The 18675-nt window shown below is 44.6% G+C and overlaps 1 protein-coding gene across 2 annotated transcripts in view; it reads right to left on the bottom strand.

Moving 5' to 3' along the window:
* Positions 1-14892, bottom strand: part of TNFRSF11A (TNF receptor superfamily member 11a) — a 100840-nt gene extending 85948 nt beyond the window's left edge. For both annotated transcript variants that reach the window (XM_040353596.1, XM_040353597.1), the window contains exon 1: positions 14339-14892. In XM_040353596.1, the coding sequence (XP_040209530.1) occupies positions 14339-14413 (75 nt within the window). In that variant the 5' untranslated portion in view covers positions 14414-14892. The remainder of the gene's footprint in view (positions 1-14338) is intronic.
* Between the last annotated feature and the right edge of the window lie 3783 nt (positions 14893-18675).

Genomic DNA, 18675 nt, shown 5'->3' with positions numbered 1-18675 from the left:
CAGTTTTCTAGACAACTGCTTAGAAGAACCCATGGTGCTGATTGTTGGGGCAAGGTCAGATGAGTCTGGGCATTTAAAACCTTTGAGATTGACATCACCTGGTCTTCCCAGACGATGATTAAGAACAATCCATGGCACTGGCAGGTCTCAGCTTTGCAAAGGGGGCAGTGCATGCTATAAATTCTGCAGGGTGCCCAAACTTTTGCAGATGACATTTTTTTGTTTTCTGTCATTTTGAAAGTGTAAATGATGGAAATAAAATCTAACTTTTTTTGACATATTATAAGAATGTCTAATCTGTAATTTGATGCCTTTTGGAGATTTTTCCATCTTTCCTTGGCTTCGGTATGCACATTAATACAAATTTTTACCTGGGGTGCCCAAACTTTCGATCCCCACTGTATACTATTTTTTTATACTAATAATGGCAGCAATTATCGACTTGAAGCAGGACTGCGATATTGCGGCGGACAATCTGACACTAATTGACACTTTCTAGGAAGCCGTGACACTAATACAGTGATCAGTGCTAAAAAATATGCACGGTCACTGTAATAATGACAGTGACTGGGAAGGGGTTGATCATCTAGGGCGATCAAAGGTGTAACTGTGTGCCTAACCAGTGTTTTTGTGTACACAGTGTGCGGTTTTTACTAATCAGGGAATAAAATCGAGCACATCCCCGTTGACAGAATGGAGCTCTGCTTTGGTTACATATGCAGAGCTCTGTCCAGCCTGTCTCCTCGCCGGCAGGAAGACATCCATTGGCCGTCACCCACTCATCAGCATCTGCTGTCACTAATCACGGCAAAAGCGGTACGCCCCCTGGAAGTGAAGAATCACGTATATATACATAGTTCTGACTGGCTGGAACACAAAGTATTTCACACAAAGGAAGCAATATAAAAAAAAAAATGGATTCTTATGCCCCCCCCCACCCTCCCTTCTTGTCTCCCCCCCCTTCTCCTCCCCCCTCCCTCTTTTCTTTTTCTCTCTGCTTCACTTGGTATCACTTTAATCCCTGCCTAAAATAAAATTAAGCACGGAGAAGTTCTTGCTATCCATACTTGAATAGAATGCAATGTGCATGTCGTTTTGACTCCTTTCCACGTGTGACTCTGTATAGTGACATATTACGGTAATGGCTGAAATGTCTATAAACCCTTCTGTACTTGTTTTTTGATGACATGTATATTTCTGTTGTAATGTTGGAATTTCTCCACATGTGCTTTCTCAACAAAATATATATTTAAAAAAAAAAAAAACTGGATTCTTTTGAAATGCTTCATGAATCATCTATCCTTACTCAATATGGCTGTGGCTAGAATAGGGGAGGTTCTTCAAAGTGATTTCTTGATCAATGGCTAGCGCAGTACAGAACTCTACTATTGCTATGTAAAATAAATAGCAAGCAAGAGAACCTAATAAACCCAGTTAATGATTCATCACTAATCAAATCTGAACTATTGCAGCAGTTATATTGTTGGCAAAGTTTTATGTGGTCAAAACAAATCTGCCAGAAGTTGTTCCTTTTCAATGGAAAGGTACACCAAGTCCTGATTATAACAATAGATAAGTTAAAATTATCCAACATATGTTCACTTTATCTGTACTGCCCTTATAATGATTTAGTGGAAAAGAGCTTGAAAAAAAAAAAACACAATATGCAGTATCCAATAGTAACGTCAGATTTCACTATAATGTTTCAGATCAACAGTGATATTGGCTTGATTAGAGGTTCTAGTACTTTTAAGTGAACAAAGTTTTTCTTTTTTTCCTGTAGCACCCCCCTGACCCCCGGTATCAGGTTGGGCTGACATTTCACCACAGGGTGCTGGTTCTTAGGTATGGTGGGTGGGTATAGTTGCAGAAGAGAAGGGCGCCAGTCACTTTTAAAATAAACAAGGTAAGTTTATTGCTCACAACAACAAAAAAATGCAGGGAGAGAGGATTAGGGCACATGACACCCTTAGGACAGTAGGGAGACAGATTAGCAGACTTAAAAAAAAAAAAACCCAGCCAGGTAGATAACAATACAGAACAAGGGCCTTAGGCCTGCACCCCCCAACGTTCTGTATATACCAGGGGTCTCCAAACATCGGCCCGAGGGCCAGATGTGGCCCTTTGCTAGCCTTTATCCGGCCCTCAGGCATTATTCCTCTCACTGATATGAGGTACTATTCCTTCCACTGACACCAACAAGGAGGCACCATTTCTTCCACTGATACCAATGATGGGATACTATTCCTCCTACTAATAGGGGCACTACCCCTCCTACTGACCACCAACCCTGAGGCCATATTTATTCTCACTGATGCCAAGCCCACGACATTTTCTGCCCCAGCTGACCACAGTCTGGCCCTTCTAAAGTCTCAAAGACAATAAACTGGCCCTTTGTTTGAAAAGTTTGGAGACCCCTGGTATATACACGTAGCAACCACTGTCTCCTATAGCAACCAAAAACTCCCAACACCATGCAGGGTTTGGATGAGTCCCTCTTGACACTTTTCCAGCCTCTCCACAGTCCCCAGCTTGTGGAAAAGTAACCTCTGGTATTTCATCTCAGAACTCCATCTCTTTCCTCACAACCAGGCAACAACCTAGCTCTCTCTGGCAGAGCCTTCCTCATGACGCCATAGAATAAACAGGCTCTCTCCCACAGAGTCTCAAGCACATGGCCAGGCCTTAGACTCCAGGCCTCATCCAACTTAACTGTTCCTTGCACATCCACACCAGACCAAGGTCTGGATGGGAGGACCCAGATCACCTGACTTCCTAAAATATATAATCTCTCCGAGCATGCTCAGTGGTCAAGAAACTCCTACTGATTGGCTGAGAGAAATATGCATATTCATACCTTAGCTTCACTGCAGCTCATCATACTAATGCCAAAGGCAACAGTGCCACTTATTGACAGAAGAGAGGAACCACAGGTAAACAAGACTTAGGCGAAAGCACAAATGATCACCAAGACTATAAATCAGCCAGGCTAGTTACCACCCAGCACAGCTAAATTTACTAGTCCCCATGTATAAGACAAGGGGGCTACATTCCTTTCCTTTCTCCTTTTTATATGGAGTATAATTATCTGTGGGGTTTACTGCAAGGAGAAAATAAAAGGTAGCAAGCACAGCCAGGCAATTACTTATTTTTTCTTTTCTAAAACTTAAAAAATTAGACGCTGTAGATATAGGAAGAACATGTTGGGGTGTGGCCTGGATGAATCAAGCTGAGGCTGTTTTTACCTCCTAACCACTCGGGTCGGACAAGGTGTGCAGCGGCCAGGCTATCTCTTTCTATTTCTACAGTGTGCTTTGGGTCTGGATGAACCTTTGCCCAGCCTACACCCTTACTAGTCAGTGTCATCCAATTCTTTAGACCATGTCAGTCTGAGCGGGGGCCCCTAAGCATTTAAAAATTAAAGCCAAAATTGTGGGGAACGGTTAAAAGATTTTATTGCTGTCTGTGACCATGATGGATAGATTCACACACTATTTGTCCAGGTAACCATTGTCTGCTGCACAGAATGTGATAGTACAGAAGGACAACTGTCCAAGAGGGGAATTACCTTCCGTTTGGAGAGATTTCCTCTCTGTCAAGCCCCTGAAATGGGTATTTAAGACAGAAAATGTATTACAAAGACTTATACCTCGTACACACGATTGGTTTTCCCAGCGGTAAAAGGTCCGCTGGGAAAACTGAGGAGAAAGCCGAGAACCTGCTTGGCAGATTTTTCCCCCTACACACGGCCGGTTTTCCTGGCAGGAAAACTGCCATGAGAGCTTTGGCCGGGAATCCTGGCCGTGTGTATGCTCCCACCGCAGTGGTTCCCACAGGAAAACTGCTGGGAATCCCGGCAGGAAATTAGAAAACATGTTCCCATTTTTCCCTCTGGGATTCCCAGCGGTTTTCCTGTCGGGAAAACTGTGATGGAGCATACACATGGCTAGTTTTCCCAAAAGCTGTCATGGCAGTTTTCCCGACGGGAAAACTGGTCATGTGTATGTGATGCTAAAGAGATGTCAAGGAAAACAGAAATTTGATTACAATACTCACCAAATTTTCCTTAACTGATGTATCTCAATGGTATCATGCATGTGCATGTATGACCCCATGAAGATGTCCGGAAAGCAGAAAATTGATGACCAATACTTATTATAATATTCCCTTACTGACTTCATGGCATTATGCAAGGGCTCATGTGATGCCCCGGAAATGACAGGAAAATGGAAGATTGATTACCAATACACGCTAAAAATATTCCTTTCCTTATACGGTATATCTCATTGGTATCATACACTAACCCGCGTGATGCCATGGAGATGTCAGGAAAATAGAAAATTGATTACCAGTACTTACTATAATTTTTTTTCCTGATGTATCTCCATGATTTCATAAATAGACTCATGTGATGCCATGGAGTCAGGAAACAAAAAATTGATCACCAATACTTGCTGTAATTTTATGTTTCTGACATATTTTATTAGCATCATAAGACATCACCATGGAGATGTCAAGAAAACTGAAAATTGATTATAACGCTTACTGTAATTTTCCATTCCTGACATAATTTAATGGCATCATACACAGGCTTGTGTGTTGTCATTGAGATGTCAACAAAATGGAAAATAAGGGCCAGATCCACAGCCAGCCAGCGCAACGTAAATTTTTCCATTTAAGTTACACTGCCGCAAAGTTGCCAAGTTAGGTGCCGATCCACAAAGCACTTACCTGGAAATTTGCGGCGGTGTAACTTAAATCCGCCCATCGCAAGGCGAGTTCCATTTAAATTAGGCGCGCTCCCGCGCCGGACGTACTGCGCATGCTCCGTCGGGTAAATTACCCGACGTGCATTGCACTAACAGAAGTCGCTCCGACGTCATTTACTTAGACGGTAACGTAAATGGCGTCCAGCGCCATTCACGGACGTCTTACGCAAACGACGTAGAGTTTAAATTTTCGACGCGGGAACGACGGCCATACTTAATAGAGCTTAGTCAAATAGAACTCAGCCCTATTTTTACACGGCGTAACTCGCCGTAAACGACGTAGAATTAGCGCGACGGGCCCGTCGGAACGTTCGTGGATCGCCGTAAGTGGTCATTTGCATATTCTAGGCTGGCCGCAATGGCCTCGCCACCTAGCGGCCGGCCTAGAATTGCATCCTTAAGATCCGACAGTGTAATTCAATTACACATGTCGGATCTTCTGTCTATCTCTTGGAAACTGATTCTGTGGATCAGTTCCATAGATAGAAACAGGGATACGACGGCGTATCAGTAGATACGCCGTCGTATCTCTTTTGTGGATTACCCCCTAAATTACTAGTACTTATCATAATTTTCCTTACCTGACTTATCTCTATGGCATCACATGAGCTAATGTGTCATGCCATGGAGATATGTCAGGAAAGGTAATTCTCTCCAGGAAGACAAAGACAACAACAAAAAAATGAAATCTGGAAAAAAAACTGATACATTTTTTTAGATTTTTTAGAATTGGTTTGATTATACCTTGTTTCAGCAAGGGTGGCACCATGCCTTCCTTGAATGATTGGTTTATGAGCTGCATGATAGCTGGTGCCAAAATATCGGCACATTCTTTCAGCAGTTTAGTGTGGATGATATCATTGGGCGCTGTGCTATTTCGCAGAGTCCCGATGATATTTTTAGTCAAGGTGGTGAATAAGGTTCAGGAGGGCAGTTTTTTTCTAAATTAAGACCCCTTTCACACTGAGGAGTTTTTCAGGCGGTACAGCGCTAAAAATAGCGCCTAAATACCGCCTGAAAATCTCCTGCACTGCATACTCAATGTGAAAGCCCGAGGGCTTTCACACTGAGGCGATGCGCTGGCGGGAGAGAAAAAAATCACCTGCCAGCAACATCTTTGGAGCGGTGAGAGGAGCGGTGTATACCGCTCCTTCCCATTTAAAACAATGGGAAACCGCGGTAATACCGCACGCAATGCGCCCCTTTATCGGCCGCTAGCGGGGGTTAATACCGCACCGCTAGCGGCCAAATCCTGCGGCAAATCCGACGGTATAGGGCCGCTATTTTTAGCGGCGCTATACCGCCACCGCGCCTCCCGCCCCAGTGTGAAAGGGGCCCTAAACTAAAATCAAGAACACCAAGAACATCAAGAAAAGTATGACCTCAATATAACTGGACGAATCTCAGAAAGTATTATTTTACTGAAAGGACAGTTGATCCTTGGAATAAACTTCCAGCAGAAGTAGTGAGACAGTCAACATTAAATGGCTTCAAACATGCTTGGGACAAACATCCCTGTAGATCTACACTCAGACAATAAAGTTAATGAAAAAAAAGGGCAGAATTGATGGACTACTCTATCTTTTTCTGCTGTCACTTTTCTATGTTTCTAACTTAAAAAAAAAAGAAAAGAAAAAAATGTTGCTATATACATTGTATGCTTTTAATCAATCAGTGTAAGTGTAAATAATGCTGTTCAGGTTGAATGTACTGATGTTGATGGATTATGTGACCAGAGGCAGGGAATTTAACATCTTGAGGCAGCTTTTGCCCTTCTCTCACCCTGCCTAGCACAAAAGGCATTGCATGCATGCTGCTTCTCAAAGTGAACCAGAAAAACTGGAGATGTCATTTTTGACTTATCCAATGCAAGCCCTTAGCCTCGGGACTGGCAGTAACTCACTGGGTAATGAAGCCCAAATCAGGAAGATAGCCCTGAAGTCTGGACCAGTGGCGTCACTAGGGTTGGTGTCACCCGGTGCAGTAAAACATGGTATCACCCCCCCCCCCCCTCTGTCTAGGCTGCCCAGCACCAAGCAGGCAGTGCACGGGCACGGGGCGCACCCGAAACCAGCCCCTGTAAATGATAGTATAGGGCAGTATAGTGGCAGGTTAGGGTAGTATAGAGTGGTATAGTGGCAGGTTGGTGTAGTGGGGTGGTATAGGACAGGTTAAGGTGGTATAGGGCATGTTGGGGTTATATAGGGTAGTTTGGGGTGGTATAGGGCAAGTTAGGGTTGCATAGGGCAGGTTGGGGTGGTATAGGGCAAGTTAGGGTGGTACAGGGCAGGTTGGGGTGGTATAGTGCAAGTTAGGGTGGCATAGGGCAAGTTGGGATGGCATGGGAAAGGTTGGGGTGGTACAGGGCAAGTTAGGGTGGCATTGGGCAGGTTGGGGTGGTATAGGGCAAGTTATGGTGGCATAGGGCAGATTGGGGTGGTACAGGGTAAGTTAGGGTGGCACAGGGCAAGTTGGGGTGGCATGGGAAAGTTTGGGGTGGTACAGGGCAGGCTGGGGTGGTACACAGCAGGCTGTGGTGGCACAAGGCAGGCTGGGTGGTACAGGGCAGGCTGGGGTGGTACAGGGCTGTTTGGGGGGGTACAGGGCAGGCTGGGGTGGTATAGGGCTGTTTGGGGTGGTACAGGGCAGGCTGGGGTGGTACAGGGCAGGCTGGGTGATACAGGGCAGGCTGGGGTGGTACAGGGCAGGCTGGGGTGGCACAGAGCAGGCTGGGGTGGTACAGGGCAGGCTGGGATTGCACAGGGCAGGCTGGGCATGTCAGCTAAAAAACAAACAAAAAAAAAATGAAAAAACAAAAAAACGGGATGGTGTCACCCCTCTAGTGGGTGTAACCCGGTGCGGACCGCACCCCCCGCACCCCCCTAGCAACGCCTCTGGTCTGGACCTCTAAAACAACTCGGCAATGACAGCTTTCATATGTTCACACATCATTCTTTTAATTCATACTGCTCACTACAGAAATGGTGCTCAGAACAAGTTACAGATTACATAGTATAAATAAAATATCAAATAAAAAGAATTCTGAAAATTAAACCTGGCCTTTAATTAAAATGAATCCAAACACATCTTTAAGTGTGACTAACAGTTGTGTAGATTTGCAACCAGCAATGTGGATTGTTTCAGCCACTACTGGATGAAAATTGTAGTTAAAAAGGGAACTACTCATAAGCTATAGCAACCAATCAGATTATCCCTTTTAAAATAATAGGTTAAAATGTATTTACCCCCTGCCCCTTTGGTGTGAGATTGGATAATGTGGTCATATATTTTCTTGATTTTTTTCTTGATTATTAACTTATCACCAGTTGTTGCTCCTGTTAACCTGCCCCTCAATCCAAATTCAGAGGTTAACAAGGGCTGCCTGATTTATACAAATCTATATATATGTAAAGTGTAAAGAATTGATCTGTTTAGTGCTGGTTCACACAGGGGCAACCTGACTTACAGCGCGACTTTGCAAGGCGACTTCAGCACAACTTGGAGCAACTTTCTTTTTTTTAATTTCTTTTTTTAAAGTGTATTTTTGTGCGTGTACTCGAGAGAGGAGCCGGACTGCAGGAGTTAGGAGTAGGCAGGCCTCCCCCAGAGGCAATCTGCCACCTTTCTCCATGCCCCGGGTGGCAATAGCGGGTGTGTGAGGGGGTCCTCCCACACAGCCCGCCCTACCTGCCTTGGAGCAACTTTCAATGCAACTTAAAGTTGCCTCAAGGACAGGTGACTTTGGCTGTGGCCAATCACAGAGTAATCAGCTCTGTGGGAGGGAGGGGTTTGCCTGAGTAAACTATTTTCTTTTCCTGTAAAGTTTCTTCAGTTAAGAAAGTGATCCGACTTTGGAGGCAACTTCCATTGAAATCAATGGGTACAAGTTGCCTACAAGTTGCCTAGAAGTCGCCTTGAAGTAGTACAGGAACCTTTCCTGAAGTCGGAGTGACTATAATAGTGTACATTAAGACGGCTCTCATTTACTTCAATTGGGGCCGGGCCAGAGATAGACAGAGAGGGAGATGACAGGCAAGGAGGAGGGGGTAAGGGGGGAGAGAGGAGAGCAGAGCAGGAAGTGTATGATGGAGGGACGCACTCTGACCACGGTGATGCGGGAGGAGCAGCCCTGGTTATCGTGGTCTGTTTAGAGAGGGCATACAGGAAGAAGCAGATTCTTTTATTTTTTACAATTTAGAGGGGGGCAGATTACACAGCACAAGCATTGTGCTGTGTAATCTGCTTTAAGGGACTAGGACCTATATATTTTTTGGGGTTAAAAACGCTTTAAGTTACTTAACCTATAGCCAGCTACGTAATAAGGGCAGCGGCAAAGAGGGTGAGATTTAACTCCCACACGCAGCAAATATGCACTCATGGTCTGTATTGATTATTGGGAGCCAGCTGGGCTGTCTCCTAATCAAGTGACCACTGTGACAGCCAATCATGGTGCTCAGACAGTCCTGCCAATCCCCCAGACCCCCCCCCCCCTGTGTCGGCATAAAGGCCTAGTTAAAGTGACGTGGGGCAGGGCAGGATGGGTTAAATTTGCCATATTGGTTCATGTGAAATGTGATTTTTTAATGACATGTGAGATTTAAGGCTGAGGTGGCTGATTGAGTGAGCACTTACACAAAATTGTGTAATTATGCACAACATACTTGCACATCATGGATAACTTACTTCTGTTTGCACTCCTCAAGCGATTACTAGGTCCCCCTCCCTGTTGCCAATGTTGCCATTTTCTCGGCGGCTTTTTTCACATTCGGCACCTTCTTTTTTCAGCCTTTGGGTGACCATGTATGACCTGGAGTTACATTATCCCAGAACTCTGTTCAATTCTCTGCATCTTACAGATGCCGAGAGTAGACTAATGCCGCGTACACACGTTTTTTTGTGATGAAATAAAACAACGTTTTAAAAAACGTCATTTAAAATGATCGTGTGTGGGCTACACATCGTTTTTTGTCTTCTAAAAAACGACCAAAAAAAAAATTCGAACATGCTTCAATTTTTTATGTCGTTTTTCAAAATGTTGTTTTTGGTGTCATAAAAAATGATCGTGTGTGGGCTAAAACGACATTTAAAACAACGTTTTTAAACCCGGGCATGCTCAGAAGCAAGATATGACGCGAGCTTGAATGGAACAGAGTGCCGTCGTATGTGTTGTACGTAACCGCGCTTTGCAAGAGAATTTTCAGAAAACGATGGTGTGTGGGCAACGTCGTTTTTTAAAATTAAGTTTGAAAAATGTCGGGTTTTTTTCATGATAAAAAAACAAAGTTTTTTTACAAGACAAAAAACGACCGTGTGTACACGGCATAAGAATGTACACTGCACTAAGCATAACGGGAGCTTAGAAGGTGCTATTTTCCAGGTCTGTGACTCACTAGGTAGTCGAAAAGTTGCTAGGGAAAGGAATAGGTTTTTTGGCAGAAGAGACCTACCAAGTGTCTCCTACTAAAAAAAATATGCCTCCTGGCCTAATTGTTTACACTTTAGTTTTGCTTTAAAGCGGTAGTGAATGTAAATAAATACATAAAATCCCCGGCAAGGCAATGGCATGATGTGCTAGTATGCATAGCATATAAGCACATTATGAAAACTTACTTTAGAACAAAACCCTCCAGCGGCCACCACTGACAGGGCTTCCATCTCGCCCTAGTCTTCCTTCTGGTTTCACGGGCTCTGACTGTATGAATGGACGAACCAGGACAATGTCACGCCTGGGAGTCAGGGCCCTGGCAGGGAGCTCTGAAGATGTGGCAAGGGTATACCGTTCCTTCACAGCGCATGCGCTGGTGACCTCACTGGCTGCATCCTGTGTGAATATATCCTAAACAGTGCACGTTTAGGAGATTGTTAGCTAGATTCAGGTACATTTGCTCAACTTTGTGGCGGCGTAGCTTAAGGAATTTAAGCTACGCCGCCGTAAGTTAGCGAGGCAAGTACATGATTCACAATGTACTTACCTGCTAAGTTACGGCGGCGTAGCCTAAATCGGCAGGCGTAAGGGCGCCTAAATTCAAATGTGTTTGAGGGGGGCGTGTTGTATGTTAATGGGGCTTGACCTTACGTTTTTTGCGAACTGCGCATGTGCCGGGCGCCTACATTTCCAAGTGTGCATTGCGGCTAAGTACGCCGCACGGGCCTATTGATTTCGACGTGGACGTAAACAACGTAAATCCTGATTCACGGACGACTTACGCAAACAACGTAAAAAATTCGAATTTCGACGCGGGAACCGCGGCCATACTTGACATTACTATTTCAACTAGGGCCCAGCTCTAACTTTACGCGGCCTATCTCTTACGTAAACGGTGTAAAAAGTACTGCTTCGGCCGGGCGTACGTTCGTGAATCGACGTATCTACTCATTTACATATTCTACGCCGACCGCAATGGAAGCGCCACCTAGCGGCCATCCAAAATATTGCAATCTAAGATAGGACGGCGCAAGCCGTCGTATCTTAGATATGTTTAAGCGTATCTCTGTTTGAGCATACGCTTAAACATAAGTCGGCGTAGATTCTGAGTTAGGTCGGCTTATCTACTGATAAGCCAGCCTAACTCCTACTGAATCTACCTATGTCTTTGTACCTACAGGTAAGCCTTATTATAGGCTTACCTGTAGGTACAAGTTCAAAAGTAGACTTTACTTCCACTTTAAGTGGCTGGCAGAATATGGGCCTGGTTGTTGCCAGTTGTTCTGTGCTTAAATGCAAACCAAAATCACAGAATACAGTATATCTGAAGCAAACAGTGAGATCTTAATTCCCTGCTATGACTGAAAGTCATGGGTCAAAGGGGGCAAGGATGACTTTCCAAAAATGTATCCACGTGGCACAAACAACGTTACTGTTATCCAGATGTGATTGGGGACACCACTACTGTTCAGATATAAGTTTCATTTTCATTCAGAATTTTATATTTGACTTTATAAGCCACGCAATCATGTCAGTTGTGTGATGTATTTAATAAGGTTTACCCTGTAGTGCTAGATCTTGTTCATTCTTAGCACACAATGATAGGATGTAGGGAGTTTCCGTAGCCTTAGCTTTCTTGTAAAACATGTGTCTAAACACCAGTAGACAGCAGATGAGGGGAATCTCCATTCACTCAGCTCACTTACTAGATGCATGTCTGAACACACCCCGTCATTGTATGACATACTGGTCCACTTTCTGTCAAACACATATACCAATGTATGTGTCTAATGTATAGACCCCTATTAAATGAGGCAGAGGGCATTTGCGCATCTACCCACAGCAACCAATCAGAAATGATCTTTACAAGTTCTAACCGACATGAACATGTTGCCCTTTGTAGGACCTCTAGTGTAGTAAGAGGCAGCAGAGGGAGGATGCATGACTGCAGATGGGACTCATATCCAGTATTATATTTAGGCCTCTAAACCGTACCCCCAGTTCTGACTAAACTTTTGACCCTTGAAATCTGATTGATAAGCATAGGTTTGTGAACACGTTTCTTCCTTGTAATTACTTGCTTTATATTTTAAGTAAGACTGACTAGTAGGACTTGAAAGAGCAGTGTGGTGCCTTAACCTATAACAACCAAACAGACACTATTGGGGGTTATTTACGAAAGGCAAATCCACTTTGCACTACAAGTGCAAACTCCAACTTGAAATTGCACTTGGAAATGCAGTCGCTGTAAGTGCACTTTGTAGTGCAAAGTGGATTTGCCTTTCGTAAATAACCCCCACTGTGTTTTACTATCTGGTATATTGGTGTTTCATAACATTAAAGCGGGAGTTCACCCATAAAACATTTTTTACCCGTAGATTGATGCTCATTTTGTCTAGGGGAATCGGCTAGTTGTTTTAAAATCCGAGCAGTACTTACCGTTGTAGAGAGCGATCTTCTCCGCCGCTTCCGGGTATGGGTCTTCGGGAGTGGGCGTTCCTTCTTGATTGACAGTCTTCCGACAGGCTTCCGAAAGGCTTCTGACGGTCGCATCCATCGCGTCACGAGTAGCCGAAAGAAGCCGAACGTCGGTGCGGCTCTATACTGCGCCTGCGCACCGACGTTCGGCTACTTTCGAAAAATCGTGACGCGATTGATGCAACCGTCGGAAGCCTTTCGGAAGACTGTCAATCAAAATAGGAACGCCCAGTCCCGCAGCCCATACCCGGAAGCGGCGGAGAAGATCGCTCTCTAAAAAGGTAAGTACAGCTTCGATTTTAAAAAAACTAGCCGATTCCCCTAAACTAAATGAGCATCAATCTAAGGTTAAAAATAGCAATTTCCGGGTGAACCTCCACTTTAAGAGCAAATGTAGACGTGTTGGCCATAGCAACCAATTGTAATTTTCCTTCATTTGAATGATAACAACGATTTAGTTTCTATAGACAAAAGTTGTTTATTTTTTCATATTTTAAAATAAACTCCACATTTTTTATCTAGAAATCTATTTTCTCAGCATCCTAAAAGAACAATTGAGTACTGTCCGTGATACTTTTCTTATTTGTACTAACATGCAAATTTTCACAACAAGCTATCGGGGTGTACACCCTTCTTCAAGGTCCAAGCAGTACTACTAATACACAAAGTTTTAGCAGAATGTTAGGTAAGACAATCTCTGAGAAAAAAACAAAGAAAAAAAAACCCCACACAAATGTTTACAGCAATGGTAATTAAAGTGGTTGTGAAGCAGGGCCGGCCTTTGGGGTGTGCGAGCCGTGCGGCTGCACAGGGCGCCATGGGCAACAGGGGCGCCGTGCGGCCATCGCAGCTCGCAAAATGTTAGTCACAGCAGGGACGGGCGGTCGGCGCTACCACTAGGCGGATTAGGAAGGCAGCCTCCTAGGGCGCACTGCCACCTAGGGGCTCCGCTGACTCTTGCCTCACCTCTTCCTTCTCATTGTCACTCCCCAGGCTCCCGGCAGAGGATAGAGGGGCCACGGACAGCCTCTTTGTGTATGTTTAGGTGACCAGGGGGCAAGGGGTGAAGATGGGGGGGGGGCGCCACAGGATTAGCTTGCACAGGGCGCCTGAACACCTAAGGCTGGCCCTGTTGTGAAGGCTAAAGTTTTTTTAACCTTCATGCCCAATTGTGATCTAAGGTTGTGCATGAGAGCAGTTGCTCTCCTGGATCTCTGCCTCCTAATTGGCTGAGAGATAGCAGCAGAAGCCATTGGCGAGGAGGGAGGGGGTTGGCAATGCTCATTCTGTGAGTTTTATGGACACACAAAATGGAGCTCGGGAGCCAGAACACATAAGTGCCCCAATAGAAAGCAGCTTGCTATGGGGGCACTTAGAGTAGAAGAGGGGCCAGGAGTCCTGCGAGGGACCCGAGAGGTGGATCATTGGGGCTGCTCTGCGCAAAACCATTGCTCAGAGCAGTTAAGTATAACATGCTTGTTATTTTTTAAGAAATAAAAAAATACCTTTAACAGCACTACAAACCTGAGTAGTTAGTGAGATAAGGCAGGGAGAGAGCTATAAATTGGGAGGGGGGGTAACAGTCTCGGGGTGGGGGTGTCATATCTATGCATCCTACATAGACATTCTCCAATATCAAGTGTATTTTGCAAAAAAATAGACTTACGGTTTCTGCTCCAAAACACCATAAAGTGATATAGAGTGCGCCAATAATCCATAATCTGATCATGAAGACTTCCATGTTCACCTCTCTGCCCTAAAGGCAATCTGTTCACCTTTCCGCCCAGAAGGTAATCTGTTGGGGTCCTGGAAGTAGTCAGTACTGGAGGCAAATTGTTCACCTCTCTGACCCTGTAGGTAATCTCTGCTCCACGCCAATCTGTATGGCCTCTCTGCCTGTCCTCACCACTTGCACAAACTTCTTAGTAAATTGCAGTAACAGGAATGCAGGAGTCCCATTTATTCCATTTTCCTCTGCTGCAATCTCAGAATGTCCTGAAACAGTATACTGGTCATTTCCAGCATTCATTCTTCCTAAATCCAAACATTTGAAGGGCTCCTTTTGTATTGTTATATCCCAGGGACCTTTCATGCAGCCAGTCACTGGATAATGTCCCAAGTGTGTGACTTTCGGTTCTATCTTGTGTTTGTGCTCTGTTATTTCCCTCTCTGTACAGTGTGTGTCTCCCACATTCTGTGCTATCTTCCCAGATGTGAAGCCAACCCTCTGCTCCTCCCTTACATGGCTGCACACAGCCTGGAAACCCAGCCTCATGTATGCTAAACTGTGAAGGCATTTCAGGATTTCAGACAGCTTCCATCGAGATAAAAGACAGTTGTAATACATGCAGTTATTTAAAGCGCCCCTTTCGCTGGGCTGTAGAAATAGATGTTACATAGCTCCCAACTGTCCCCGATTTCGAGGGACTGTCCCTCTGTCCCTGATTCCTCCTCATTCCTCCCTCATTTTGGTCTGATCTATATAGTTGTATATAAAATGCACTTTTTATCTTTCAAAAAGTATTTTCCAGTGTTAAACCTTTCATTCAAATTCTAAATTGCTGCATTTGTACATTTTAAAAGACAATATAAAGGAATAATAGTGGTTAAAGAAAAGCCCTTGTGGATTTATTAACCTTTTTTTGTTAAATCTCCTTTAACCACTTAAGGACCCCTTCATGCCGATATACGTCGGCATAATGGCACGGCTGGGCACATCCACGTACCTGTACGTGGCCCTTTAAGCCCAGCCATGGGGTCGTGCGCGTGCCGCCCGGTCTGAAGCTCCGTGACCGATCGCCCGCTGGAGTCCCGCGATCGGTCCCCGGAGCTGAAGAACGAGGAGAGCTGTGTGTAAACACTGCTTCCCCGTTCTTCACTGTGGCGCTGTCATTGATCGTGTGTTCCCTGATATAGGGAAAAAACGATCAATGATGTCACATGTCCAGCCCCGCCCCCCCTACAGTAAGAAACACATATGAGGTCACACTTAACCCCTTCAGCGCCCCTTAGTGGTTAACTCCCAAACTGCAATTGTCATTTTCACAGTAAACAATGCATTTTTATAGCATTTTTTGCTGTGAAAATGACAATGGTCCCAAAAATTTGTCAAAATTGTCCGATGTGTCCACCATAATGTCGCGGTCACGAAAAAAAACGCTGATCGCCGCCATTAGTAGTAAAAAAAAATGTATTAATAAAAATGCAATAAAACTATCCCCTATTTTGTAAACACTATAAATTTTGCGCAAACCAATCGATAAATGCTTATTGCGATTTTTTTACCAAAAATTGGTAGAAAAATACGTATCGGCCTAAACTGAGGGAAAAAAAAGTTTTTTTATATATTTTTGGGGGATATTTATTATAGCAAAAAGCAAAAAATATTTTTTTTCAAAATTGTTGCTCTATTTTTGTTTATAGCGCAAAAAAATAAAAAAACGCAGAGGTGATCAAATACCACCAAAAGAAAGCTCTATTTGTGGGAAAAAAAGGACGCCAATTTTGTTTGGGAGACACGTCGCACGACCGCGCAATTGTCAGTTAAAGGGTCACTAAAGGAAAAAAATTTTTTGCTGAAATGACTGTTTACAGGGTATAGAGACATAAAAGTTAACTGATTCCTTTTAAAAATGATTAAAAATAGATTCAATGCTATCATATAATGTGCCTCTAGTTTCACTTTCGGTTTTAAACTGGTTTCATGTTTATGTGAACTAAAGAGACCCACAGAACAAAAACAAACAAATCCAGGGCAGTGTTTTGTTTTTAAAATGAATCTGATTGGTTCTGAGGAGTTTTAGACACACAGCTTAGACCACAGTGAGAAGCTCCCATGAGTTTTTTCATAAGGAGCCAGGCAACCAGGAAGTGTGGAGATCACAACAGAATTACAGCTACTTCAAAGCAAAAACGAACAATGAGGACATGAAACCAGTACTGCAGTAACGTAAAGGAAGCTATTTAGCTAAAAAAAAAAATTCCTTTAGTGATCCTTTAAAGCAACGCAGTGCCGAATCGCAAAAACTGGCCGGGTCCTTTACTTGCATTTTGGTCCGGGTCTTAAGTGGTTAAGGGTGTGTAGCAGGAGGCGTGTCCTATGCCTACATACGTTTGCTAGTAGGTGTCCCTCATTCCTATCTCAAAATGTTGGGAGGTATGATGTTAGAGCATAAAAATAATAAGATAAACATAAATAGCCTATTAAAAGATAAGATAACAATTCCAGTTTGTGCTTTAATTTTCAGTGTCAACCAAGAGAATTCCATAACTAGATGTCCCTGCTGCTAGATCTCCTTAATCTGATGGCTAGCATCATTTCCACTCACTTTCTCTGAGCCCAAGTGGTCCTGAATCCACCCCAGCTTGTGACTGGACAGTGAAAGGAGAAGCAGCACAGTGATAAGCTCAGCTCTCTGTCACTCTGCTTTCTCCTCCTGCATCTTCCGGTCAGCATATGAACTGATTGGCTCCTCATGCTGCTTCTTTCTTTCATACATCAAGCTGAGCTCTGGGGAAAAGAACATTTCTCCCTTGCAGTGGGGCTTTCCATACTGCAGGGGTTAAAGCAGAACTAAGGTCCACAATACTTACTTTTGCATCAATGGTCTAGAGCCCACAAGGTCTTTCACAAGCATCTTCTTCCCCGCTTTCAGTTCTTCTGTACAGAGACTGCAAAAGTGAAATTCAGGTACCTACACTGCTTGCATTTACAAAAATGTAATGATGTATTCATGATTACTGAGCTGCATTCATTTATGTCTCTCCCATCGGCCAAGAGATCAGCTTTAAAGTAGTTGTAAAGACGCAGCCATGGACTCCAGCAGCTGTCAATCACAGACAGTAAGGCAGGAGCAGGGGTTGGGGCTGAGCCGCACTTACTGTGTCTTATGGACACAGACAGCTGGTTCGGGAGCGAGCATGCACAAGTGCCCCCATAGCAAGCGGCTTGCTATGGGGGCACTCCGCAAGGGGAAGGGGCCTAGTGTGCTGGCGGGGACTCAAGAAGAGGAGAATCAGGGCTGCTCTGTGCAAAGCCACTGTACAGAGCAGGTAAGTACTGTATAACATGTTTGTTATTTTTAAATACAATTTTTTTCATTCACAATCAATTTAAATACTTATCTTTCTAGCAGGTGGCATGTCCACTCACGGCACTCTATGGCTGTGGTTTCACCCTCTGGCTACTAACTTATTAATATGTCCCAAAGTGACACAGTGGTTGGTATGAGGAACCACAGTGCACAGCTGAGGACCAGGTATCCTGCACACCCAGAAGCAGGGCCGATCCTGGGTGGGTACTTAGGGTGCAAAGCACCCAGGCACCGCAAGCTGAGGCAAAGGGGGGCGGCGAAGCTCAAGTGCAGCAGATCCCACTCCCGCTTGCTTTCCCTGTCGGCAAATGATAGGATCTGAGGAGGAGAAACTGCGCTGCCTCCCTCCCCCCCCCCCACTTGAGGCGCCGCTGTCAGAAGAGGGCTCTGTTTCCTGCCCGTTCCCCCTTCTAGCGGGCAGCAGAATAGGAGATCAGAGTGGCTGTGTCTCTGTGTGTGGAGAGAGAGCAGCTGCAGGCTCTTCTTTCCCCCCTCCCTCTTCTCCTCATGCTGCTCTTCTCAGAAGAGGCGCTTGCCAGGACAGCCGGCACTATGTTTCCTCCACCTTTTCCTCCCATTGGCCAGGGGGAAAAAAACAAAAAAAAAGGAGAAAGGAGGATCAGTCTGAGGACTGGCTGGCCCATTGCAATCCTAGGGGGAAACTACAGCACCGAAACATGCCCAGATGAAGGTGAGGGAGAGAGAGTCAGGCTATGATTATCACACTGCATCTTGTGGCAGACAATGGTGGCAAGTGAAAAGCAATGGTGGCAAGTGTCACGCTGCATCTGGTGACAGGCAATGGTGGCAAATGGCAGGCAATGGTGGCAAGTGTCATGCTGCATCTGATTACAGGCAATAGTGGCAAGCAATGGTGGCAAGTAGCAGGCAATGGTGGCAAATAACATGC

Source organism: Rana temporaria, chromosome 5, assembly GCF_905171775.1.
Source record: "Rana temporaria chromosome 5, aRanTem1.1, whole genome shotgun sequence".
NCBI classification, from domain to species: domain Eukaryota; kingdom Metazoa; phylum Chordata; class Amphibia; order Anura; family Ranidae; genus Rana; species Rana temporaria.
This window is presented reverse-complemented; position numbering and strand designations above follow the sequence as displayed.